The sequence below is a fragment of the Bos taurus genome, chromosome 2 (genome assembly GCF_002263795.3).
Source record: "Bos taurus isolate L1 Dominette 01449 registration number 42190680 breed Hereford chromosome 2, ARS-UCD2.0, whole genome shotgun sequence".
Lineage (NCBI taxonomy): Eukaryota > Metazoa > Chordata > Mammalia > Artiodactyla > Bovidae > Bos > Bos taurus.
In genome coordinates, this window is record NC_037329.1 from 43,983,551 (window position 1) to 44,010,092 (window position 26,542).

General features: G+C 40.8%; 1 protein-coding gene and 1 long non-coding RNA gene across 7 annotated transcripts in view; one reads left to right on the forward strand and one right to left on the reverse strand.

Annotated features, from left to right (window-relative positions):
• Window positions 1–23,055, reverse strand: LOC132342971 (uncharacterized). Its single transcript, XR_009491594.1, has 3 exons — window positions 22,802–23,055; window positions 19,175–19,440; window positions 1–625 (listed from the first exon to the last, which is right to left on the reverse strand). It is a non-coding gene; the product is annotated as an uncharacterized lncRNA (long non-coding RNA).
• A 95-nt stretch (window positions 23,056–23,150) lies between these two features.
• The window catches only part of STAM2 (signal transducing adaptor molecule 2), a 61,492-nt gene continuing 58,100 nt past the window's right edge, over window positions 23,151–26,542 (forward strand). For 4 of the 6 annotated variants that reach the window (XR_009490941.1, XM_024976528.2, NM_001076106.2 and 1 more), the window contains 1 exon segment: window positions 23,151–23,285. Coding sequence is in view for 3 of the 6 variants with exons in the window: in XM_024976528.2 (XP_024832296.1) it covers window positions 23,246–23,285 (40 nt within the window). In the remaining 3 variants the exon portion in view is untranslated. 6 annotated transcript variants of the gene reach the window in all.

Genomic DNA, 26,542 nt, shown 5'->3' on the forward strand with positions numbered 1-26,542 from the left:
GTTCATTTACCTCAGAGACCCTTCAAAAGCACTCATCGCTGTATTTTTGTTTTGAAGGATGGAAGGGTGAATTGCCTGAAGGCTGTACAAATCACTGTGGTTAATGTGTGGTAGGCTGACCCAGGCCCCTAGGAGGACAAATCGCATGTTCGAAAGCATCTAATGATACACTGTATATAGGATGTTGGACATATATTTAAATATAAAACTTGTCAAAAATATTATTTTTTTCATTCTTCTCATGTTTACAAATGAAATCATCTCAGTGAAATTTGGCAAGTCTGAAAATGTTCCAAGATCCTTAAACTGGCCTATACATCTTGTAATGACAGCTATGGGAAGAGAGAATGCTCATGACTGTAAGAAAAAGTTGTGTCCTTTAGATCTCAAATGTTGTTTTCTTTTCAACAGGTAGCTTCATGTCATGTTTAAATATTTTAAAGGAGTGTTTCTCAAAATGTGGCCCAATAACCTCTTGCATTAAAATCTCCTATGGTGTTGCTAAAAATGAGAATTCCTAACCTTACTTTAGCTCTAGAGAATGAAAATCATGAGTAAGGGGGGCAGGAGAGATGGGCCCTTCAATTTGCATATTTGTCAAGCTTCCCAGATGAATCTCATGCATCTGAAAGAGAAGAGAACAACTACATTAGATTCTTAGAAGGATATTCTTCAGCATAACCATGCCAGTAAAATGACGTAACACATTCTGAGAATTTTTTCTTTTTATCTGGTACATTCACTGTGTGTCTCCTAACTACAGGAAGCCATGCTAGGTGCTGGTGGGATGAGAAGATGGATAAAGCATAGTTCCTTTCCTGCTAAGGGAAGAGCAGAGAGCCCAGAATAGCTTGATTGGGGAAAAAAGTGCTGAATGTTCTAACTGAAATGTGATTTGTAATGAATATGTCTCATCTTAATGAATTTTTCAAGTTGTCTGGATTATATATAAAATAGAAATCAAATTAATGAGGGACTACACTATAGATCCATCTCAGAGACTGCTATAAAATCTGAGACCCACAAAAAGAATGGAATTCCAAAAGGTATTTCTTCTCGTTCAAAGACTAATGTATTTTAAACTATATTAATATATATATACTTTTTCATATTATTTTACATTAGAGGTTTCAAAAGGTATTTTTAAAAGATTTTGATGTGCATCATTTGTAAAGGCTTTATTGAATATGTTACAATATTGTTTCTGTTTTATGTTTTGGTTTTTTGGTTGCAAGGCATGTGGGGTCTTAGCTCCCTGGCCAGGGATCGAACATACACCCCTTACATTGGAAGGTGAAGTTTTAACCACTGGACTGCCAGGGAAGTCCCATTTAAAAGGTATTTTAAAACAAGTTTCCTCAGTGTCTCAGCCAGGTTCTAAGAAGCAGAGCCTGAGACAGAGATTCATTCAACTGGTTGATTGAGAAAATGCTCTCCTGAGACACTATAAAGCAGTGAGGCTAGTAGGAGAGGACAGGAGAAGAAGTCACACAAACATGTAGCTCGGGAAGAGGTCTAGCCCCAGCCTCTCCTGCCCCTCTGTAAAGTACTCGAGCAAAAGTGCGTGTGGGGCACAGCGGCCTTCTGCACACCTGCATAGCTACTGATGACCAGGAGCCACCACAGCAGCCTCCCAGGCCTCCTCATCATCTCCTGTCAGCCAAAGGCAAGCCTTCCCCAAAAGGTGCAGCTGTGAGCTGCTGCTGCTGCTGCTGCTAAGTTGCTTCAGTCTTGTCCCACTCTGTGCGACCCCATAGACGGCAGCCCACCAGGCTCCACCGTCCCTGAGATTCTCCAGGCAAGAACACTGGAGTGGGTTGCCATTTCCTTCTCCAATGTGTGAATGTGAAAAGTGAAAGTGAAGTCGTTCAGTCGTGTCCTACTCAGCGACCCCAGGGACTGCAGCCTACCAGGCTCCTCCATCCATGGGATTTTCCAGGTAAGAGTACTGGAGTGGGGTGCCATTACCTTCTCTGCAACTGTGAGCTAGTAGCAGCCAACATTCGAGTTGGCTAGGGATGGGTACACTGCCCAGTAAGGAGATCAGGGAGGATACCAAAAGCATATGTCTTACTCCCTCAATGCCTGAAATGATTCTTCCTCTATGCTACACTGATTCTGCTATTCAGGCTCTGCAGTCAGACTGCCTGGGTTGAAAGCTCATCTTTTATTTTCCATCTTACAGTAGCCTCTTTGTGCCTCAGTATTCTCATCTTCGAGCTTCTCTGATGGCTTGGACGGTAAAGAATCCGTCTTTACCAAGACGGTAAAGAGTCCTGTTACCTGCAGAAGACATTGGTTTGATCCCTGGGTCAGGAAGATCCCTTGGAAAAGGAAATTGCAACCCACTCCAGTATGTCATGCCTGGAGAATGCCATGGACAGAGGTAGCCTGGTGGGCTACAGTCCATAGGGTCGAAAAGAGTCAGACATTACTGGGTGACTAAGCTTGCATGCACGCATTCCCATCTTTAAAATGCAATTTATAAAGTTAACTACTAGAAGACTGAGAGGAGATAATAGATAACCCTCACCAAGTATTCTGCACAGTACCTGGCATACAGTAAGCACGCAATATATTTTAGCAACACTAGATATTATTTTCATTCCAGGTTCTTAAGACCCTTAAGGTAATTCATGAAAAAATATTTTGTTTTCATGGTCCTGTATGTACAGCTGGGAAGCCATCTTAACCTTTAACTTGGCTGAGTCCTATCTGAAAGATTATTATGAAAAAAATATTAACACCTCATGAATGTCATATAAAAACAATGTCAACTACAAGATTACAGTGGAGTACTTAGGAACTATATTTTCCTTTCTTTGGCTCTAACTCAATATCACAACATGATTTATACTTACAGATAGACTAGGTGTATATAGTCCATAAATTAAAAAATTGGTATCTAGAGACTAGATAATGAAAGAGATGTATTTCTCATTTGTCTTTGTTTAAACCTCTAGATCTTTTTATGAACACAAAAGTCATGAACATTTTAATGGGGGCACAAATAGGAACACATGTGATGAGTGTTAGAGTGATAAAATCATTCATTTGTTACACTTAGGGTTTCATTTTGATATTTCTCTAATAAGTGAAATGCCAGGTTCTGCTAATGTGCTAATGAATCTGGGGAAAAAAAGGTTATTTCATATTAAGTGGAATATGGAAGATTTTACTCTTATGACTAAAGGTTAGTCCTAAAATAATAATTTGATAGTAGATTAAGACTACCATACAGGGTATTTAAAAGAATAGATCAATTTATTTGATTTTGTGTGATAATAGTTTCAGCACCTAAGTTTTGACTCTTAGACCATGGGGATGTTTTTGGAAGAACATTGTCCTCTATTTTCTCCTAACAGCTCATTGTGGATGGATTATTTACAACTTGATTTTAATTTTCTCTGGAACCACTTAACTTTGAGCTTGAGGTTTTAAAAAGTATATTGTGAATTCCCTAGTGGTCCAGTGGTTAGAACTCAGCACTTTCTCTAAGAGGGCCTGGGTTCAATGCCTGGATGGGACCAATAAATTAAAAAATAGATAAAAGTATCTCAACTTTATTGTCCACAGTATTAAGTGTATTTTGTCAAATTAGGCTCATTGTCTTAAATGTATCTCTTATAAACTACAAAGAAATCTTACCCACTTGTAATATATAAATATTTAGTTAAGAGGTGTATAATCACTCTGTTGATCTCCTTCATGGTTTTATATGCTATTTATTTTTTAAAATGAAGATTATAATGCTTGATTTTACTGATTTTTTATAGGCAAATGAAATAATGCAAGACTGTTGAAAAATAATTCCAAATACATATGAACTACAGTTTATGACCTCTGATCATATTCCTTCTTAACACCTATCTTTCTTTAGTTACTTTAGTTTAGTTAGTTTCTTTCTTTAGCCCTACTCATTTGGCTGGTGTTCAGAAAGCAGACCTCTTTCAGTTTATCATTCTATCACTCTGGAGATTGCTTTCTGGATATTTTCAAGTCATTATTTTCATGAAGTACCATATAATTAGAACCATAAAATGTATTTCCACAGCTTTTAGAGTACAGTTTTATTTTTTTAAAAAAAAGTAAGTTAATGTTTTCCACATTCTTTCTTTTTTTTTGGCCTCACTGTGCGGCTTATGAGATATTAGTTCCCTGACCAAGGATCGCACCGGTGCCCCTTGCAGTGGAAGCAGAGTCCTAACCACTAGACAATCATGGAATTCCCTTCTTATTTCTAAATGTATTCTCTATTTAAAAATCTTAAATACATTAAAAAGTGGAGGGTTATCCACCACTACTAAATTTGCTTGTCATGTAAGCTCAGCAACGTCACTTGCTATTTAGGAAGCTTCTATTTATTATTCAACTTATTAAATAAAGCAGTTTAGCCTAGTAGAGCGATAGACAGAAATAGTAAAATTTTTTGAGGAGGGAGCTTCAAAGAATTCCTCAGTCAATTCTTGCCACTGTTCTTTTCCTATAGCGATTGTACTGGTATCTCTCGAATGGAGACCTACGCTTGGATGTGCCCTCCTATGTTATACTGACCCTATGATAATTACAACGTCTTTCCTTATTTTTCTAAGTTGGGCCCATTATCTTTATAGAATTCCCTTTTACTTCTAGTCCAATGACTTCAACTACTGAGATAATATACATTGTTTTAAATGTGCTAGTTCACACCTACATTCATACATTTGCCCTGCATTTCCCTCTCATATTAAATGGGGGGCTTGATGACCCAGGCTGACTTAATATATGAGGGTAACAGAATTTGATGTCCAGGAGGATCTGAAACACAGAACAGTCAGCAAAGCTGGAGTAAGCCTGGTGGAGAGTTGAACTGGCATGAGTGTTGAATTTGCTTGTTGCTAACTGTAGGGGTAGTTAGACGGGATACAGCAGAGAATGCTGGGAATGATACATACATAGGAATTAGAGACACTGAGTGCTGCAAGCGGGTTCACAAAAGAAAGTAGGAGGGAGACGCCAAGAAAGATTCCTCAAGGGGCTTAAGGATTGCCACAGGGCTTCTAGCAGGGTATCTGAGGCCCCGTGGGTGGAATCGAGACGTTCCGGAGACTGATACTATTCAGGTGCATTTGTTCAGCCAACAGTTGTCTGCACATCTGTGGAGCCAGGCTCAGGTAATTCTGGATTGGCCAAAAAATTCATTTGGGTTGTACCACTGCATCATATACAAAAACCCGAATGAGCTTTTGGGCCAACCCATTATAATGACTACTAAGGTGTCGCTCTTAGCACACTACGGAGGTATTATTTGATATTACTATATCTTTTTTGGTAGCAAACAAAAGAGTGTTTTTAGGACACCTTGTCTCTATGGTTAATCTAAGATCTATAAAATATCTTTTTAAAAACATGAATATATTTGTGGACAACATGATGAATCCCTGCAACAAATGTGGTTTCTTGTTCTTTATATAAATCTTTGAAATGTCCTTGAATTGACAATTGCCCTTGACTAGAAAGAACAGATTTTGACTAAAGTAAGAACAAGATAAGACTTTTGGGAAAAAGTAACCAAGCTGCATGCACACTGAGTTAAAAGGCATGCATTAATTATGCCCAAGAAAGGGATAGAATTTTGAGGTTGGTTTGAAGTTATAATTGTGAAGTTGGTTTCCTAAAACTATTGGTTCATGCTCAATATCCTCAAGAATTATTGAAAACCGAAAATGAAAATATAATCCTACCTGATATATCTCTGCTTGGAATATTTCACTTCAAAGACTGCAGTGTTTGTAGAAAGGATAAAAAAAGGGAACCCAAACTTGACAGGAGACAAAGGCAGTTTTATTAAAGAAAAAAATTTCTTCTTTATTTTAGAAAAAGAAAGATTTAAAAATATAGGAGCTTAGGAGCATATAATAATAAATTTAGAATAAATTCTGAATACTAAAATTAGGCTGGGCTTTCGAATCTGCCTGCAATGCAGGAGCCACCGGAGATGCAGGTTCAATCCCTAGGTTGGGAAGATCCCGGGAGGAGGGCATGGCAACCCACTCCAGTATTCTTGCCTGGAGAACCCCATGGACACAGGAACCTGGCGGGCTACAGTCCATGGGACTGCAAAGAGTTGGACACTACTGAAATGACTTAGCACGCATGCATTAAAATTAGGTTGCACCCTTTAAAGCTAAAAGAGGTATATCTTAGAATAACTAAAAATGACTACTCCATAGCATGCATAAACTGTGGCTGTATATTGCCTGAAAGCAACGTTTTAAATTTCAAATGTGTGTTGAGCTTTTATCTGTCTTTTGTGCTCAGTCCAAATAACTGCTCTTCTGACTGTACCTCTGCAGAGATTCATGGAGTTATGGTCATTGTGGGCATAACAAACATGGTTAAATGACTGGCACAAATGAAATTATGTATTAATAAATACTATCTTTACAGTAAAACTAAAATGGGGATAATTTATTATATTCTCCTGATGAAAAATAAGTAAATAATTTTTAAAAACATATGCTGGTTTATTGACATTCATTGGCAAAATGAATTCGTCAACAAATACTTTTTATTTTTTTATTTTATTTTTTTTTAACAAAATCCAGCTCCTGGAAGTTATTTCTTGGGAGCTGAGATTTGGGGCTTCACCGTAGTTCACAAACATGGCCGTCCTAACTCAGGAGGAGGTAATGACCAACAAATACTTTTTATTAAACTCAATGTAGGATGTATACAAATTTGGTTTATTATAATGCGGTATTATTCCTATGACTTTTTAAGATAGATAGAAACGGCAATGTTTGATTGGCCAACTGAGTCCCTGAAATTGGTTTCAACATTAGCTTCTGTATTTTGTAGTTAAGGCCAGTCCTGTTGCTAGGAAGTGAAGCAATGCTGCCACCTACTGTGCAGGGCTTGGTAACGACGATGATTAAGGGAAAAATAAATAATTCTCAGAGGGAGACAGAGGAGCCTGGTAGGCTGCAGTCCATGGGGTTGCAAAGAGTCGGACACGACTGAGCGACTTCACTTTCACTTTTCACTTTCATGCATTGGAGAAGGAAATGGCAACCCACTCCAGTGTTCTTGCCTGGAGAATCCCAGGGACGGCAGAGCCTGGTGGACTGCCATCTGTGGGGTCGCACAGAGTCGGACACGACTGAAGCAACTTAGTAGTAGTAGTAGTAGTAGTAGTAAGTGAATTATGAAGTAGAAATTAAGCTAATTTTTGGTGTAATTACATTATGTTGTTGTTTAGTTGCTAAGTCGTGTCTGACTCTTGCGACCTATGGGCTATATCCCACCAGGCTCCTCTGTCCGTGGGATTTCCCAGGCAAGAATGCTGGAGTGGGTTACCATTTCCTTCTTTCCAACCCAGGGATTGAACTGGTGTCTCCTACATTGGCAGGTGGATTATTTACCACTGAGCCACCAGGGAAGCACATAATTACATTATCAGTTCAGTTCAGTTCAGTCTCTCAGTCGTATCCGACTCTTTACGACCCCATGAATCGCAGCAGGCCAGGCCTCCCTGTCCATCACAAACTCCCGGAGTTCACTCAGACTCACGTCCATCGAGTCAGTGATGCCATCCAGCCATCTCATCCTCTGTCGTCCCATTCTCCTCTTGCCCCCAATCCCTCCCAGCATCAGGGTCTTTTCCAATAAGTCAACTCTTTGCATGAGGTGGCCAAAGTACTGGAGTTTCAGCTTCAGCATCATTCCCTCCAAAGAAATCCCAGGGCTGATCTCCTTCAGAATGGACTGGTTGGATCTCCTTGCAGTCCAAGGGACTCTCAAGAGTCTTCTCCAACACCACAGTTTAAAAGCATCAATTCTTTGGTGCTCAGCCTTCTTCACAGTCCAACTCTCACATCCTTACATGACCACAGGAAAAACCATAGCCTTGACTAGACAGACCTTTGTTGGCAAAGTAATGTCTCTGCTTTTGAATATGCTATCTAGGTTGGTCATAACTTTCCTTCCAAGGAGTAAACGTCTTTTAATTTCATGGCTGCAATAATCATCTGCAGTGATTTTGGAGCCCAAAAAAATAAAGTCTGACACTGTTTCCACTGTTTCCCCATCTATTTCCCATGAAGTGATGGGACCAGATGCCATGATCTTCGTTTTCTGAATGTTGAGCTTTAAGCCAACTTTTTCACTCTCCACTTTCACTTTCATCAAGAGGCTGTTTAGTTCCTCTTCACTTTCTGCCATAAGGGTGGTGTCATCTGCATATCTGAGGTTATTGATATTTCTCCCGGCAATCTTGATTCCAGCTTGTGTTTCTTCCAGTCCAGTGTTTCTCATGATGTACTCTGCATATAGGTTAAATAAACAGGGTGACAATATACAGCCTTGACGTACTCCTTTTCCTATTTGGAACCAGTCTGTTGTTCCATGTCCAGTTCTAACTGTTGCTTCCTGACCTGCATACAGATATCTCCTTCAATTGTATTTTCGGTAAACAGGGTTACTGAATAGACTCAACCAATTCTGCTAGGAGTCCTATGAAGCTAGGCCTTGCGGCCATGGGCTTTTAAGATAAACCTCCTCTCAGTATTTTTCTTTAAAAAACATACACATGTGCACACATAGAATTTTGTGAATTCATACATCTTTTTTCCTTCTCCAACCCTTTTAGTTGATCTTTTAAGCATGATCTTTTAGAGTATTCTTTACTTTTTCCATGTTATTTTTTTCTTTTTTTAAGCTTAACAAATTTTTTCTGTGACATATTTTTTATTTTTAAATTTATTTATTTATTTATAGTTGAGCCATGTTTTATTTTTCATAAACTGATTTGCAAAATGATTTTTTTCTATACTGTCCATAAATAGTTTCCTGTTTAATTTTGCTAAGGATTCAACCTATCTGATTTGTGAAAGTTTAGTTCAAGATAAAATTTCTCAATTAGAATCAGAAGCATTCCAAACACCAAATTTGTTAGGTTGCTGCTGCTGCTGCTAAGTCGCATCAGTCATGTGCGACCCCATAGACGGCAGCCCACCAGGCTCCCCCGTCCCTGGGATTCTCCAGGCAAGAACACTGGAGTGGGTCACCATTTCCTTCTCCAATGCATGAAAGTGAAAAGTGAAAGTGAAGTCGCTCAGTCGTGTCCAACCCTCAACGACCCCATGGACTGCAGCCTACCAGCTCCTCTGTCCATGGGATTTTCCAGGCAAGAGTACTGGAGTGGGGTGCCAGTGCCTTCTATCCTCAAGTAAGCAATTAAAATGTTTTACATAGCCATATACCAAAATACCAGTGGTCTATATTCCACCATCACTTGGTATTTCCCTGCTTTTCCCAATGTATTCTCCTCCATTAATCGATCATTTTCATAAATCACTCTCTCCTTCTGAATATAACTTATTTGAGGGCAGCTGTATATCATTTTCATGCCCCCATCATCAACTCTTGCCTGTGCCACTGGTTTTTGAAAACAGGAGACACCCAACGTTTACTAAATTAAATAGGAAAACTGTAATGTCCCTGAAAAAAATGCTTTTAGTCACTGTGCAGGAGTGGGGAGGATAAAGGAACACAAACTTAGAAAAGGTTAAGTATTTTATTGGATATTTGGGCATTTCTTTCAGCCAACTTGGTGGTGGGAACTGGAATGTGAGTGGAATGAGTCCCAGAAGTAAAGGACAAGTAATCAATCAAACACAGAGTTACTCAGCGGCTCAAAGTGTCAGAGAATGCATGGCTTATAAACAACAGAATCTTATTTCTCACAGCTCAGGAGGCTGGAATTCTGAGATCAGGGTGCCAGTATGGTCAGGTTCTGGGGAGGGTCTTCTGGGTTTCAGACTTCTGATTTATTATACCCTTGCATGGCACAAAGAGAGTGAGCTAGGCTCTCTGGCCTCCTATTATAATGGCACTAATCTCATTAATGACAGCCACACTCTGTTGATGTAATTACCTGCCAATGGCTCCACCTCCAAATATCATCACATTGGGGGCTAGATTTCAACAGATGAATTTGGAGGAGACATACACAGTTCACAATGCAGTGTTCACATATTTTAAGTAATGGGCATTTAATTGCTGTGAAGGGGCACAGAGTCAAAAACCACACAGATCCTTATATTGTGCTCTTATGGAGTTACAACTACTACACAAGCTAGGTGAGGGGAAAATGAAGTGCAGCGTTCACCATTAGTTCAATAAATGAACCAAGTGAAAGACATGAACTGGGACCAACTAAGGAATGCTTCTTCAGAATGTGGGTGTTGAACTGGGTCTTAAATTTCCAGATATGAAAAATGAAAAGAGGTAAAAGATGAAGATGGGTGAAAGAAAGAAGCATGTATTTTTGGAAAGAGAAGTATCATGAGACATAAATAATACATACAAAAGACACCTCTATTTCCTTCAACTGATTTTCACAATGTTGACTAGTGCTAGCTCTGTCTTAAATACTAGCCACTAGCCACATGTGGCTACTCAGTGTTAATTAGCTAAAATGAAATAAAATTTAAAATTCAGCATCTTTTCAAGAGATCAATAGCCACAGATGCCTAGTGGCTACTGTACTGAACAGTGCAATTATAAAACACATCTATCATTGCAAAAAATTCTTTTGTAAAGGTTGTAAGTGCTACTGACCACATACTATGCAAAAAGCTCTGATGATCCCATTTAATCTTCATAGCAAACTTAAGAAGCATATATTCACAAATAAGAAATCTGAGTTCCTAGAACTTAAGTATTTTCCCAAAGTCACATAGTCAGTGGCAAGGCCATGATTTGAAATTTCCTCTGACTCCAAAAACTGATGCTTTAATCCATGGAAAATAAGGTTTACTGGATAGGGGAAAATTGAGTTATTTACCAGGGACAATGACAGCCCAGAATGAACTTTCTGTGGCAGGTAAAATCCAGAGTTTCTCAAGTAAGGGAACAAAATCATAAAGCTGTTGCTTCTGGAGAATTACGTTGGTTTTGGATGCAGGGTTAGGCTAGCCCATGAGATGTCTTGAGAAGAAAAAGGCTCCCACTCTGGGAGAGATGTAGCCTGTGGGTTAAAGACTCAGTTAACACCTTGCTAATAGTTTCCTTTGATGTGCAGAAGCTTTTAAGTTTAATTAGGTCCCATTTGTTTATTTCCAATATTCTGGGAGGTGGGTCATAGAGGATCCTGCTGTGATGTATGTCAGGGAGTGTTTTGCCTATGTTCTCCTCTAGGAGTTTTATAGTTTTTGGTCTTACGTTGAGATCTTTAATCCATTTTGAGTTTATTTTTGTATATGGTGTTAGAAAGTGTTCTAGTTTCATTCTTTTACAAGTGGTTGACCAGATTTCCCAGCACCACTTGTTAAAGAGATTGTCTTTAATCCATTGTATATTCTTGCCTCCTTTGTCAAAGATAAGGTGTCCATATGTGCGTGGATTTATCTCTGGGCTTTCTATTTTGTTCCATTGATCTATATTTATGTCTTTGTGCCAGTACCATACTGTCTTGATAACTGTGGCTTTGTAGTAGAGCCTGAAGTCAGGTAGGTTGATTCCTCCAGTTCCATTTTTCTTTCTCAAAATCGCTTTGGCTATTCGAGGTTTTTTGTATTTCCATACAAATTGTGAAATTATTTGTTCTAGCTCTGTGAAGAATACCGTTGGTAGCTTGATAGGGATTGCATTGAATCTATAAATTGCTTTGGGTAGTATACTCATTTTCACTATATTGATTCTTCCAATCCATGAACATGGTATATTTCTCCATCTATTAGTGTCCTCTTTGATTTCTTTCACCAGTGTTTTATAGTTTTCTATATATAGGTCTTTAGTTTCTTTAGGTAGATATATTCCTAAGTATTTTATTCTTTTCGTTGCAATGGTGTATGGAATTGTTTCCTTAATTTCTCTTTCTGTTTTCTCATTATTAGTGTATAGGAATGCAAGGGATTTCTGTGTGTTGATTTTATATCCTGCAACTTTACTATAATCATTGATTAATTCTAGTAATTTTCTGGTGGAGTCTTTAGGGTTTTCTATGTAGAGGATCATGTCATCTGCAAATAGTGAGAGTTTTACTTCTTCTTTTCCAATTTGGATTCCTTTTATTTCTTTTTCTGCTCTGATTGCTGTGGCCAAAACTTCCAAAACTATGTTGAATAGTAATGGTGAAAGTGGGCACCCTTGTCTTGTTCCTGACTTTAGAGGAAATGCTTTCAATTTTTCACCATTGAGGATAATGTTTGCTGTGGGTTTGTCATATATAGCTTTTATTATGTTGAGGTATGTTCCTTCTATTCCTGCTTTCTGGAGAGTTTTTATCATAAATGGGTGGAATGGGAGAAAATAATAGCAAATGAAGCAACCGACAAACAACTAATCTCAAAAATATACAAGCAACTCCTCCAGCTCAACTCCAGAAAAATAAATGACCCAATCAAAAAATGGGCCAAAGATCTAAATAGACATTTCTCCAAAGAAGACATACAGATGGCTAACAAACACATGAAAAGATGCTCAACATCACTCATTATCAGAGAAATGCAAATCAAAACCACTATGAGATACCATTTCACACCAGTCAGAATGGCTGCGATCCAAAAGTCTACAAATAATAAATGCTGGAGAGGGTGTGGAGAAAAGGGAACCCTCTTACACTGTTGGTGGGAATGCACACTAGTACAGCCACTATGGAGAACAGTGTGGAGATTCCTTAAAAAACTGGAAATAGAACTGCCTTATGATCCAGCAATCCCACTGCTGGGCATACACACTGAGGAAACCAGAAGGGAAAGAGACACGTGTACCTCAATGTTCATCGCAGCACTGTTTATAATAGCCAGGACATGGAAGCAACCTAGATGTCCATCAGCAGATGAATGGATAAGAAAGCTGTGGTACATATACACAATGGAGTATTACTCAGCCATTAAAAAGAATACATTTGAATCAGTTCTAATGAGGTGGATGAAACTGGAGCCTATTATACAGAGTGAAGTAAGCCAGAAGGACAAACACCAATACAGTATACTAACGCATATATATGGAATTTAGAAAGATGGTAACGATAACCCTGTATACGAGACAGCAAAAGAGACACTGATGTATAGAACAGGCTTATGGACTCTGTGGGAGAGGGAGAGGGTGGCAAGATTTGGGAGAATGGCATTGAAACATGTGAAATGTCATGTATGAAACGAGATGCCAGTCCAGGTTCAATGCACGATGCTGGATGCTTGGGACTGGTGCACTGGGACGACCCAGAGGGATGGTATGGGGAGGGAGGAGGGAGGAGGGTTCAGGATGGATTTTCTTTTAAAAATTTAGAAAAGAAAAAATAAATAAATAAATAAACAAACCCCAGGAGACAGTGAAGGACGGGGGAGCCTGGCGTGCTGCAGTCCATGGGGTTGCAAGGATTCAGACACAACTTAGCGACTTAACAACAAATAGCTATTCGCGTTGTTGTACACCAGAAACTAAGGCAATATTGTAAAGCAACTCCCCTCCAATTTAAAAAAATGCCCTGTATTGATCTAATAAAATCTTCCCCCCACCCCAAAGCATTCTCTGCACCTGGGATATGGTTATATTAGAGATCTAATTGTATCTTCTCAGATGTAGAGCAGTAAGAGTGATGTTAAGACAGGCAGTCAAGAAAAAGAATGTAGATTCTGGGTAGTCCATTTGTATCTCAATACCGACTCTATCACTTGTCAGCTGTGTGACCACAGAAAAGTTACTTAACCTCTCTATGCATCTGTCTTTTTATCTGTAGAATAACAATTCTCAGAGGGTTGTTCTGAGAATTAAATGAGACAGCAATTAGAAAGTACTTAGAACAGTACTTGGTATACACAGTAAAGTGAAAGTGAAGTCGCTCAGTCGTGCCCGACTTTTTTCGACCCCATGGACTGCAGCCTACCAGGCTCCTCCGTCCATGGGATTTTCCAGGCAAGAGTACTGGAGTGGGGTGCCATTGCCTTCTCCAACGCATGAAAGTGAAAAGTGAAAGTGAAGTCGCTCAGTCTTGTCCGACTCTTGGCGACCCCATAGACTGCAGCCCACCAGGCTCCTCCGTCCATGGGATTTTCCAGGCAAGAGTACTGGAGTGGGGTGCCATTGCCTTCTCCAGGGTATACACAGTAAGTGCCCAATAAATATAACTATTATTATTTATCACGATTGCTTTCACTTTAGCACAGTGTATCTGTTTTTCAACCCAACTTAACACTAGTCATTTTCAAAGTATCAGGACCAAAATGGGTGGGAGGTGGCACTTTCCAAATTATAATGTAAGTAATCAATAAATATGTTAGTTACACTGAAAATCTAAATCCAAAAAGAAGACTTGTAGTTTTGTGACAGATGTACTACTTAGCAAGCACAAACACTAATGATTTCTGCTGAACTAAAGATTCATCTTGATGAACTAATAAAACAAAATTGTTTTAGTACTCAAAGTAAAAAAAAAAAAAAAAAAGACTCAGTTAACAGAGCATGAAGTTCATCCCAGACCCCTCCTCACTCCCCTACAATGGATGCCCTGTCTCAAAGGGAAGAATTAGAAGGCGTGGAGGAAAAGAGAGAGCCTGGGAGAGAACAGAGGTGATGCCAGGGAGAGGGAGCGAGTGGACAGCAACAATTTTTAAGAAAGAAGTGAAACAACTGTGTTTTTAAAAATTGGAAAAATAGAAGCAGAGTTAGAGCTTCTTCAAAGGTTTCTAGTATGTTGGTCCAAAATATCATGCTTGTGACAGAAAGGAGGCAGACAAAAGCCAATTTCCACTTTCTAGTCCAGAATCTAAGGAGCTTAGGAGTTGTCACCCTGGTCCACATAACAGGAAGAAAATCACTGAACTTAAAATCAACAACTCTTCTTAGGTCCATCAGAGAACTGAAGTCACAGGGCAAACTGCTGCCCTAAAGTTGGAAAGACAGGCAGACATAGAGAATCACAACTTAACTAGAGCAGAAGGCCCTGCCACAACCAGTGCTGAGGTAGGAAAACCTGAACTGTAATTGATGAACTGCTGGAGGCTTGCCGCAGACAAGCGTGAGAGTTAAACACTCCAGGAGGACCCAGTAATAGGGAGGCACCCACATTTTTGTAACCTTTAGCCCTAGGAGCCCTATCAGATTCCCATAATGAAAATCAGAGAAAATCCCCTTTTGTTTCTGACAGAGGGAGGGGAAAAGTAACCATATTGAAGTAAGCTCAAAGCATTCTGTTCTTCTTAAGGAAGTCTGACCTCAAAAGAAACTATTTTACCAGATTCTAACCAACTAGGGGTTTATCAGAGCCTAAGAAAGCTATGACAAACCTAGACAGTGTATTAAAAAGCAGAGACATCATTTTGTCAACAAAGGTCTGTATAATGAAAGCTACAGCTTTTCCAGTAGTCATGTATGGATGTGAGAGTTGGACCATAAAGAAGGCTGAGAGCCGAAGAATTGATGCTTTTGAACTGTAGTGCTGGAGAAGACTCTTGAGAGTCCCTTGGACAACAAGGAAATCAAACCAATCAATCCTAAAGGAAATCAACGCTGAATATTCATTAGAAGGACTGATGCTGAAGCTCCAATACTTTGTCCACCTGATGTGAAAAGCTGACTCATTGGAAAAGACCCTGATGCTGGGAGAGATTGAGGACACGAGGAGAACGGGGTGACAGAATGAGAGGTGGGATGGCATCGCTGACTCAATGGACATGAGTTTGAGCAAACTCTGGGAGATAGTGAAAGACAGGGAAGCCTGGGATGCTGCAGTCCATGGGGTCGCAAGAGTCGGATATGATTTAGTGACTGAACAACCACCACCACCCACTTGGCAGAAGGGAACCCCCCAGCTCCAGCCCCGCCCCTAGCCTTCCTGTCTCACCTAAGAGAAGAGGTAAACCTGAGAAGCACTCTTTACCTAGTCCCAGCCCAGACACACAAGCTCAGTGAAGACTGAGACTCAATTATAGCACCTTAGAATACATCCCCTCCCCCAACACCTCACCACATCAACAGGGCTCCTGTGATGAGGACTACAAGTGAAAGCTACATATCTCAGATTGTGTTTAAGTCTCTCAGGAACCCAAAGACAACAGGACAGACAAAAACAAGAACACCAGAGGAAATTAAGTCTCTGACACCTACAGCTACAGCAAATGGTAAACACAGCCTAACATTTAGCTAGATAAACAATTGTCAGAACTAGACTCAGATCTGTCAGGGATGTCAGAATTATCACATCAGTAATTTGGATGAACTACGATTAACATGCTAAGGCACTAATGGGAAAAGTGGACAGCATACAAGAACAGGTGAGTAATTTAGGCAGAGAAATGGAAATTCTAAGGAATGAAAAGGAAACACAGAAATCAAATAAAAATGTGAGTGCGTGCTCAGTCATATCTGACTCTCTGCAACTTCATGGACTGTAGCCCACCAGGCTCCTCTATCCATGGGATTGTTCAGGCAAGAATAGCCCACCAACCTTCTCTATCCATGGGATTGTTCAGGCAAGAATACTGGAGCATGTTGCCATTTTCTCCTCCAGAAGACCTTCTCAACCCAGGGAACAAGGCCGCGTCTCCTGCATTGGCAGGATTGTTTACCAGTGAGCCACCTGGGAAGCCCAGAAATCAGACATACTATAATGGAAATGAAGAATGTCTTTAATGTGCTTATAAGTAGACTGGACATTGTCAAAGAATCTGTGAGTTTGAAGAAATGTTTAACATCCGTGCCATGTCTAAGTCTAGTTCTGATGTTGTTCTTCAAACTGTTTTGTTTTGGCTTTTTGTCTTCTAATATGCCTTGTGAATTTTGGTCAAAAGCCAGACATGACATACTGGGTAAAATGAACTGAGAACAGGGCTTTTTCGTGAGGTTTTATGTTTACCTGGCTAGGGGTTAGGTTGTGCTCCACACAAGACTTACTGTATCAGAAACTCTGCAGGAGGCTCCAGAAATCTGTGTTTTTAACAAGCTCTCCAAGTAGTTCTGATGCCAAATGTTGAGAACTACTTCTGTAACTTCACAATTATGAAGATCATGGTAAACTGGATTTGGGTACAGGTAGAAGGGCATACACTGGCTTCTAACATTTGAAAGAGGTGAAAAGTATGAAAGAAGCTCTAACATTTGAAAGAGGTAAAAAGTATGAAAGAAGCTCTAACATTTGAAAGAGGTGAAAAGTATGAAAGTGTCAGTTGCTCAGTCATGTCTGAGGGTTCATGACCCTGTGGAGTGTAGTCCCTGTCCTTGGAATTCTCTAGGAAAGAATTCTCTACGAATGGGTAGCCATTCCCTTCTCCAGGGGATCTTCCCAACTCATGATTGAACTTGGGTCTCCCACACAGCAGGCAGGTTCTTTATCATCTGAGCCAACAGGGAAGCCCTTGAGAGAGGTGAAGAGAATTATAAAAACTGTGGAACTAGCTGGTTGTTGTTAACTATTGTTACAGTGCTACAGGGAGGAAATGACAAGCTCAGGTTAGGCAGCTCTCTACTCAAGGCACATCATGAAAGCTAGGAATCTTCTATGGAAGCCTTTAGAGAGAGTGTCAGAACCAGCTTGTCTTTGAGAAATATTTGATTCTAAGACTACCGCAGAGAACATACAAGATTAGCCTAGAGCATCTTGTAGCACCAGAAAGTAAAGAAATGCTCAAAAAAAAAAAAAAAATAGTGACACATCAGAGGGACATAGAAGTCAACTGAAAGAGCTCCCAACGACCAAAGCTGGAACACTTTAAGCAAAAACAAACACAACGGCAACAAAACGTATTGCTGGATTATAACCCAAAGTATAAGATAAATATACATGAGTTCATATTGATAGAAACAATTTAATAAATAGGTAAATATGAGAGAAGAGATGAATTTTCCTTATAGGAGAATTCCAATAATGTGCTTATTACAAGTACTCCCCTCTACAGAAGGTGAAGTTTATGGCCCTCACTTTCCCTTGAGGGTGGACTAGACTCTGTGACCTGCTTCCTAAGAACAGAGTAGGGAAAGGGAAAAATATTAACTTTGAAGTGGAGAAACTTGGCAAATGCTGCATTTACCAAGTGCTAAAAGTTGCCATCACCAGACACCATGTACTCATTACAGTAATGTGATGAGGACACTCCACCTTTGTGATTTTCTTTCCAAAATCCCACAACACTCATCTAAGCATGAGAAAGACATTAGACAAACTTAGATTCAGGGATAGTTTACAGGATATCCGGTCAGCACTTCTCAAGACTGCTAAGGTTGTGAAAAGCAGGGAAAGACCGAGAGACTGTCAAAAATCTGAGAAGACTAGGGGAGGTATGACAACTTACATGAATTGTGAAACTCCTGATTGCAGAAAAGGGTTAGCCTAGCAGGTCTGAGACTGCAATCCTTAGAAAGGCCTGCTTGTCAGGCCATTATATAAAGTAAATCAACAACAAGGATTTATTGTATAGTGCAAGTAACCATAATCAATATCTTGTCATAAACTATACTAACGGAAAAGAGTCTGAAGCTGTACACCCAAGACTAACACAGTATTGTAAGTCAATTAGAGTTACATTTTTAAAAAGCAACTAGAGATTATCATATTAACTGAAATAAATCAGAAAAGAAAGGCAAATATTGATATCACTTACACGTGGAGTCTAAAATATGACATAAATGAATCTATGAAACAGAAACAGAATCAGGGACATAGAGAATAGACTGGTAGTTGCCACAGGGGAATAGAGTGGAAGTGGGTTGAATTGAGAGTTTGGGGGTAGCAGATGCAAACTGGTACATATAGAATGGATAAATAGCAAGGTCTATTGTATAGCCAGGGAACTATATTCAATATCCTGTGATAAACCACAAAGAAAAAGACTATGAAAAAGAATGTATGTGTGTGTGTATAAAACTGAGTCACTTTACTGTACAGCAGTAACCAACATGACATTGTAATTCAACTGTAGTTCAATAAAAAATAAATTTAAAAAAGGGAAAATCCTGCTTGCAAGGTTGACCCTTGATTGGTATCTGGGAACTTAGATTTGGGGAAAGTTGCCACAATATCCCTGATAAGGATGACTCCTGGTGCCTGAAGTGTTTGTACAAACAATATGGTTTATGCTGAACATCTGCTTTCCTTCTGGGAGTCTGGAAGTATGGGTGGGTGTTAGGTAGAAGGTGACTGTGTGACTAGCCCCCAATAAAAAAACCCTGGGCGTTGAATTTGCAATGAGCTTACCTGGCAGACAACATTTCACACAAGTTTTGGGTTGATTTAGGCAAGTCCTGTGTGCCGCCCCTGAGAGAGGACTCTTGGAAGCCCATACTCCAGACTTTACCCTATGTACCTTTACCCTTTGCTTATTCTGTTTTATATCCTCTAGTTGTAAAAAAAAAAAAAAAAATACAGTCATGAAGGTGACTATACGCTGAATCCTATGAGTCCCAATGAATCATTAAACCTGGTGGTGATGTTGGGGACATCTGGCACACCAGAATTGGATTCTGGAAAAAAAAAAAAGAGGCCATTAATGTAAACGTTGGTAAAATCCCAACAAATCTGGGGTTTAGTTAATAGTAATGAGCTAATGTTAGTTTCTTAGTTTTGACAGATTTACTATGGAAATGTAAGATGTTAACCACAGGAGAAAGGAGCGAGGAATAAATGAAACCTCTCTGTACTATCTTTGTAACTTTCTTGTAAATCTAAAATTATTTGAAAATAAAAATTTTATTTCAAAAATACTCAAACCCACAGATTGAACCCGCATCTCCTGCATTGGCAGGCAGGATCTTTATCACTGAGCCACCTGGGATGCAATTGTGAGAGTGTGTTTAGTTGCTCAATTTTGTCCAACTCTGCAACACCATGGGCTGTAGCCTGCCAGGTTTCTCTGTCCATGGGGATGCTCCAGGCAAGAATACTGGAATGGATTGCCATGCTCTCCCAACCCAGGGATCAAACTCTGGTCTTCCACATTGCAGGCGGATTCTTTTCCAACTGAGCCACCAGGGAGGCCCAATTGTGAGAGTAGCAGAACTTAAAAGAAGGTTGAATTCACGACCCATAGCAGAGTGTAGACCAAAGTCAGGGCCCTGCAGGGGAAAGGATGAGACCCTGAGATCTAGGATGATGGGGATATCTAGGATGAGACCCTGAGATCTAGGATGATGGGGATATCTGGGTGGATACTCTGTAAACTCTGAGCTGATAGATTACCTCAGTATCCTGGACCCACAGAAGTGGTGTGCTTGACCCTTCTAGAGTGCAGTGGCTTCCGTAGCCTGAAGACCACGGAGAAGCTCCATCTGAGGAAGATGCCTTCCAAGATGTGAGCTTCCCTTCTCAAGATTTCCCTTTTTGATCCAGAACCAATCAAATCCCTGCTTTCTTTGGTTACCTCAATCCTTATTTTCTGAAGTACTGAAAAGAGGTCATGTTCCTTACTCTTTTGCAAGGGAGGGGAAAAAAAAAAAAAAAAGATTTCCCACAACCCCTTTTAGTGTTTCTAGACCAATAACTAGCATCAAGTTTCAAGTGCCTCTCTTCTTCATGGCCTGACTGGGGAAGCACTGATTCTTTTGTAAAATAAAAAGAGTTATTCACCAAATTTGTACTGGCCGAGTTGGAACATACCTGGGGATAGATTTTGTTATGTTCAGAGAAAGTGGTGTGAATTAAAAATATAGATTTGTAGAATGTAAACCTAAAATAACAGCAACAGTTAACAAAAAACCCTAGACTGAATTCATCTGAAATTGATGAGATTATTTTGTTATCAGGGAGACTAGGGCTCAAAAGAGGTTGTACTACAGAAATTTTGCACACCTGTACTTGTGGACTGCCAATGACATATCTTTTAATTCTTCATTAACTTCATTAGGTAAGTAACAATGAGCTATCTTTGTATCTCCCTGTTTCTAATACAGGGTCTGGATCTTAGTGACTATTAGGTATTTTTTTAATTGGATTCACCAAGAGACTGGAGTTACTTGGCACAGAAAAGTAAATACCTAGAGATTCTTGAGCATATTTGCTATTAAGATGTGGAAGAGTTAAGGAATCTCTTTAAAATGTGAATACTTTCCAAAGGTGAATTCTCAGCCCTTTGCTCTTATCTCAATACAATCTCCTCTACAACATCTCTTCTTTAAGTACCTCCTAAACTAGCTGTCTGGCCTGCTTCTTAACGTATATCATGCACACTGCAGTCAGGTTAGTATCTGGAAACTTTTTGTGTACTCCTCTGCTGCTCAAAATCTTTAAACAATCGATGATCCAGTGCCTTCAGTGATAAAATTAAAAATTCTTAACTTGCTCCTTAAGGCTCTTTCCTGTTTCCTCTTATGTCTATCTAGCCTCATTTTCCATTCCAACACTGTCTTAATCCCAAACTCACCTAGAAAATCTCCAGATATATTTTGAACATCCTAGGTTCAATGTTTTTTGAAAATCAGCTTCTCTTCACCTGCAAATGTTTCCTCCTTGTTAACCTCTTTATGATACAAAATGCAACCACTTTTCTGAACTATGCCATGTATAAAGGTTCTCTCATCTTTGTTTCAAATCTTTATACCAGAGGTTGTAAAATGGTTTTGTTTGGCCCGTTGTTAAAATGCTGAAGTCATTTTTAGGATTAAAAAAAATAATCATTGATAAATTGGAAGCTCTGGTAGGGTTCACACTTCAACTAATGGTTTAAGTTTACTGGTAGTTGCCAAGTACTGTTTAGTTGCATTTGAAAGGTATTTATTGAGCTTTATTTGAAAGGTATTTATTAGTTGCTGGACACTGTTTTAAATGCTGGGGATACAGCAGGGAACAAAATCATGGAGTTTATATTCTAAAGAGAGAGAAAACATAGTAAGTAAATTATATATTGTTGTTTATTATTATTTAGTTTCTTGGTCCTTTCCAACTCTGAGACCCCTTGGACTATAGCTTGTTAGGCTCCTCTGTTCATATCTCCCAGGATACTGAAGTGAATTGCCATTTCCTCCTCCAGAGGATTTTCCCAACCCAGGGATGGAACCCACATTTCTCCCGTATTCCAGGCGGGTTCTTAACCGCTGAGCCACTGGGGAAGTCCCAAGACGTACTAGGAATTTTTTTTATATATTAATAATTTATTGGCCCTAATATATTATGATATATACTATTTTGAACTGTGGTGTTGGAGAAGACGCTTGAGAGTCCCTTGAACTGCAAGGAGTTCCATCCAGTCCATCCTAAAGGAAATCAGTCCTGAATATTCACTAGAAGGACTGATGCTGAAGTTGAAACTCCAATACTTGACTACCTGATGCCAAGAACTGACTCATTGGAAAAGACCTTGATGCTGGGAAAGACTGAAGGCAGGAGGAGAAAGGGACGACAGAGCAAGAGATGACTGGATGGCATCACCGACTCCAAGGACATGAGTTTGAGTAAACTCCGGGAGTTGGTGATTAAGGGAAGCCTGGAGTGCTGCAGTTCATGGGGTCGCAAAGAGTCGGACACGACTGAGCGACTGAACTAAATTGAGTCCAGCAGTATTCTCATGGCGAGACCACGATGGAAAGCGAAAAGACAGGAGTCGGCACAGAGCCATTGTTACTTCGGCCGCTGCTTCTAGGGTGGTTATTCCCGCGGAATTTAGGCGCCGGAGGAGAGTGCCACCCTGCAAGCGCCATGGGCGGAACCAAACCCTTAGCCGACTCTCTGCGCTACCAAGGCTCCTTCCGTTTCCAAGGCAACGGGACTGTGACGCGAATGCAGCCGCGGCCCCAAGGCCGTGTGGCACCACAGCTTAGAAAGGAACCAATTTGGAGAGAGCTTGGTCGTATGAACCCGCAGCCCTAGGCGGAGAAACCCGGACGACCATACCCTCAGAAAAGCGGCCACCTGCAGAGCAACTTCCGGGCCTGTGGCTTCGCCCAGTCCCAGGCGCTACGACTTCCGGCCCCGAAGGTCCCCTGCTCCGTGGCTTGCGCGGGTCCTAGCCATGGACAGGTGGCCGCGGCAGCTGCCTGACCCTTATTGGAACTTCGGACCAGGGCTGCCGCCTCCTCCCCGCGGGCGGCGGACACAGGGGCGCTGAGAAGATGCCAGCGGCTGGCGGGACCTCTCCCCGGGAGGAGAGTTGTGGGCGGAGCGCGGACCGGGAGCTGGCCCATCAGGCGGGAGCCGGGCAGATGCGGTGGCGGAAGTGCTGGGACGTGGTCGGGGCCGAGCTAGACGTCTAGGAAGCCGCGGCCGCGGGTCCTCCAGCCCCGAGCAGCTGCCGAGCCTCTGCGTGATCGCAGCGAGGAAGGCTCGGGCACCGGCGAGATGCCTCTGTTCACCGCCAACCCTTTCGAGCAAGATGTGGGTAAGTGCTGGGCCCGGCCCTGGGCCGCTGTTTGTTGTGCTAGAAAGTGGGCGGTGGCGACTCTGGGAACTGGAAAGCCTAGGAAAGGGGGCGGCGCCGCCGCTCCGAGGCAGCCAGGATTTTTTTGAGAGGGTGGGCAACCTCGGCGCGTCCCCAGCGGCTTGGGGCGTGTCTCTAGCCCACCTGAGGTTGGGGACCTCGAAAAAGAACCATTCCCCTCGCCAAACTCAGGAATAGGGAGGAGCCTGGGGCTCTCTGGAGACTGCACTAATTGAGCGGTGGAGGAGTTGATGACACAAACTTTCAGCTCCCACTAGAGCTGGTTGAGTCTTGTGTCCCCCGGCCCTCCAGTCCCATGCCTCGTGCTTAGGAAATGGTGCAGCAGACGCTGTTGTGTAGGGCACTCAACACTTAGAGACTTAAACTTGTTCCTGTTCAGTAGAAGGAAGGTGTTTTACCTCGCTTATATCCAGATGCGTCCGAGCCGTGATAGCATTTACGGTAGTTGGAAGTGTTACTCTACCCATGGATGGCGCAAGTGCTATAAGGTGTCTGTCTTACGTTATGAAAAGGAAAACCCCAAGATTTCAAAATAGTCCAAAACAGCTGATATTTTACTTGTTGAGGAGTCTTCAGTGATTATGGAGTGAGAAAAAGATGGACTGGGTATGAGAACTTACTTGTGGCATTAGAAAAGCAGTAACTGAAGCTGACTAAAGTAAATATTGATATTTTTGTAGCAGCAGTTAACTGTAGGTAGAGTTTTAGGATTTACTGTAATGAAACGCATGGCTGAAAATTGCCAGTCATACTGAATATTGCACATCACACAGTATTGCACCTGTTTCATAGTTACAATTTTCTCATTATGGGGAAGGTCTAGAAAGTGCCCTATTTTGGTTTGTGATTCCAAAAGTGCTTGTTCAAAAGTCTAATAAGTATTTTCTATTTCCAGAGAGCTAGACGGTTTTATGTATTTTGACCCTTGTAGTTTTCAAGTATGTATTTCCATAATTTCATTCAGCTTTTTTTCTTGGTAGTTGAACATTGGTGACTGGTCTAAATCTCGGAAGCATCACGTTGAGGCTCACAGCCTCTGCCTTTGGAACACCTAATGATGTCTTTTTCCTTGCAGTGAGACCTACACTTTTTATTGTTGTTGTGAAGACTTTTGTTTTGTCACAGTTTTAAAAAAGAAAAAAGCAAACTAGGATAAGACAAATGATTTTCAAACTTAAAAACTGTGGAACTCTTCAAGGGAGATTTTTCCTGGAAGCCTATTGTTTTCTGATTGAAAACTTCTCTAGTGAAAGTAAGCCTAGTTGCTTTTCTAAACCTCCCCCTCAGTGGCTCCTGAGGTTCCAACATGGTTTAGTAGATCACAGTTCAGTACTGCTGTAGTAAAAGAAGCACTGCTCTTCAGACAAAAAAACAAAACAGAACAAAACCATGTATAGATTATCTAATGGGCAGTGCCATCAGCCAAAGCTTCAGGCACTTATTTGTTAACTTAAGTATGACTGACTGGAAGTCAGTATCCAAAAGACAGTTTAAAAATAAAATAGAAAGCTTGATTGTAAACTTCTTTTAGGCAAGTGGTTGGAATTTATAGAGAAAATGGTATGATTTAGGATTTCACATTGACTTTATATCTCTATCATAGAAGGAAAATTATATATTGCTCTTTGAAAGCTTAAAGCCTTCTTTAATTTGAAATTAAAGTACTATGACACGCAAGTCATTATTTAACTTGAGATGTCCACAGGAATGTTCCTTTGCAATGTCATTGTCCTTTTCACCTGTGCTGTCTTTGATTCAGTCAGATTTTTATTACCATTGTTTCTTTTTTGTCACTGCCTTGTTTACCTTTCATTTAACAAATAGGCATGAGTGGTTACTGTGCACCAGAAATTGTGTTAAGTTCTGGGGACACAAATTTAATAAACAGACTGTGTTCCCTCAAGCAACTCTCTCTCTAATGGTGGATTCATACACATATAAAAAGATAATTGTCGGGACTTCCCTGGTGGATAAGAATCTGCCTGCAATGCAGGAGACACAGGTTTGATCTCTGGTCCAGGAAGGTTCCACATGTGATGGAGAAGCTAATCCTGTGTGCCACAGCTACTGAGCCTGTGCTCCAGAGCCTGCGAGCTGCAACTACTGCAACAAGAGAAGCCAGCACAAATGAGAAGCCCATGCACCACCAGGAAGCGCGGCCCCCACTCTCCACCGCTAGAGAAAGCCCACAGACAGCAACGAGAGACCAGAGCAGCGAAAAAGAAGTAAAAATTAAAAAATTGTAATACAATGTGAGAAATACAATCCTAGAAATACAGGCAATGCTTTATATTTTCCCTCTATTTACAACAGTTATTTTCCCTGAAAAGAAGACAAGGACCTTCAGGTGTACATTTTATCTGTACGGGCGTTGACAGCTAGCCTCTCTCTCTCCCTGCTTTCCTGCTGCTGCTACTGCTGCTAAGTTGCTTCAGTCGTGTCTGACTCTGTGCGATCCCATAGACGGCAGCCCACCAGGCTCCCCCTGTCCCTGGGATTCTCCAGGCAAGAACACTGGAGTGGGTTGCCATTTCCTTCTCCAATGCATGAAGGTGAAAAGTGAAAGTGAAGTCGCTCAGTCGTGCCCGACTCTTAGCGACCCCATGGACTGCAGCCTACCAGGCTCCTCCATCCATGGGATTTTCCAGACAAGAGTACTGGAGTGGGGTGCCATTGCCTTCTGCCTTCCCCTGCTTTCCTGACAGTACTTAAACCTGCAGGGAGTAACCACCTCTTACCGTGTGTATGATATGGTCATTTTATAATTAACTGAAAGTTGAAACTACCTTCCTTTGGTTGGTGCAGTCTCATCAGAGGGTGCACAGTCTTTCTGATATCATTCATGTGGAGAAGAAATCCTTTGCTCGAGGCAAAAGGCTGTAGTAAGTCATGATGTCCAAGAAGGCAATCGTGAGTCGATGGTATTTGACTTGTCAGATGGAAGCAGGTCAAAGTCTAGGAGGTAAAAAGCTCTGGCAAGTTCCCATTTTTATCTTGAAGTCAAAACCTATGAATCCTGAAGGATATGCTAGGTATACCATACCTAGCATTAGAGCTCTTTAAATACTTACTGGAATTCTTCTAATCTGGATTTACTGTTTGTTTTGTTGAATAAGATTTCTCTGAAGCTGTGCTGAGAAAATATCCACATGTATCCTTCCGCTGACCCCCACCCCTGAGTCTTCTCTTGAAGGGGG